General features: G+C 70.1%; 1 protein-coding gene across 1 annotated transcript in view; it reads right to left on the bottom strand.

Annotated features, from left to right (window-relative positions):
* The window catches only part of SETD1A (SET domain containing 1A), a 38,258-nt gene that overhangs the window by 4,648 nt on the left and 32,877 nt on the right, over positions 1-733 (bottom strand). The window contains exon 15 of the mRNA XM_011933659.1: positions 1-733. Coding sequence (XP_011789049.1) covers positions 1-733 — 733 coding nt within the window.

Here is a 733-nt window from a genome sequence, read left to right as displayed (position 1 = left end):
GCGGCGCCGCGCGTGGGAGCGGAGGCTGCGCCTCCGGAGGGCGCCCTCCCCATCACTGCTGCTGCTGCTGTCAGAGGACTCCTCCTCCTCCTCCTCCCCCTCTTCCTCCTCCTCCTCTTCGCCCTCCTCCTGCTGCTGCTGCAGTTGCTGCGGCTTGGGCTCCTCCGCCTCAGCCACCACCACCTCGGGGGCCTCCAGGACCTCATCGGCTGGGGAACTGAAGAGGGCGGCGGGTGCAGGCACTGGCTCTGGGGGCCGCGGGGCCAGCGCCGGTGCTGTGGGCTTGACGGCCAGGGCGTAGTTGTGCTCCAGAAGGATGTGGCTGAGCAGGGGCCCGGGGCGCTCAGCCTCGTCCGATGTTTCTGTGGCCTCCGAGTCGTCAACAGCAGGCAGGGAAGGCAGCCCCCGCCGGGCAGGGGTCAGGGCCAGGTCAGCCAGGACCGCCAGGTCCACCTCTGTCCCTGGCTCAGCCTCCTCTTCCTCTGTGGCGCGACCTCGGCCTCCAGCCCGGCTCCGGCTTCCTCGGGACACCTCCTCCGGCCAACTCTTGACCAAAGATGCATGGTCCAGGGGCAGGTTGCGGATGGTCCGCTCCACGCCCCGGGGGGCCTTGCGGGAGGCTGGGCTGGGAGACTTGGCCTGCGGCGGTGTGGCTGGAGGGGGCTCTGGGGCTGGCACCACCTCAATGGCAGAGAAGGAGACAGTTTTCCGGCGTTTCTTGGGTGGGGGCAGG

Source organism: Colobus angolensis, unplaced genomic scaffold, assembly GCF_000951035.1.
Source record: "Colobus angolensis palliatus isolate OR3802 unplaced genomic scaffold, Cang.pa_1.0 Scaffold128, whole genome shotgun sequence".
Taxonomy (NCBI): Eukaryota; Metazoa; Chordata; class Mammalia; order Primates; family Cercopithecidae; genus Colobus; species Colobus angolensis.
The sequence above is the reverse complement of the archived record's forward strand: the minus strand, read 5'-3'. Positions and strand labels throughout refer to the sequence as shown.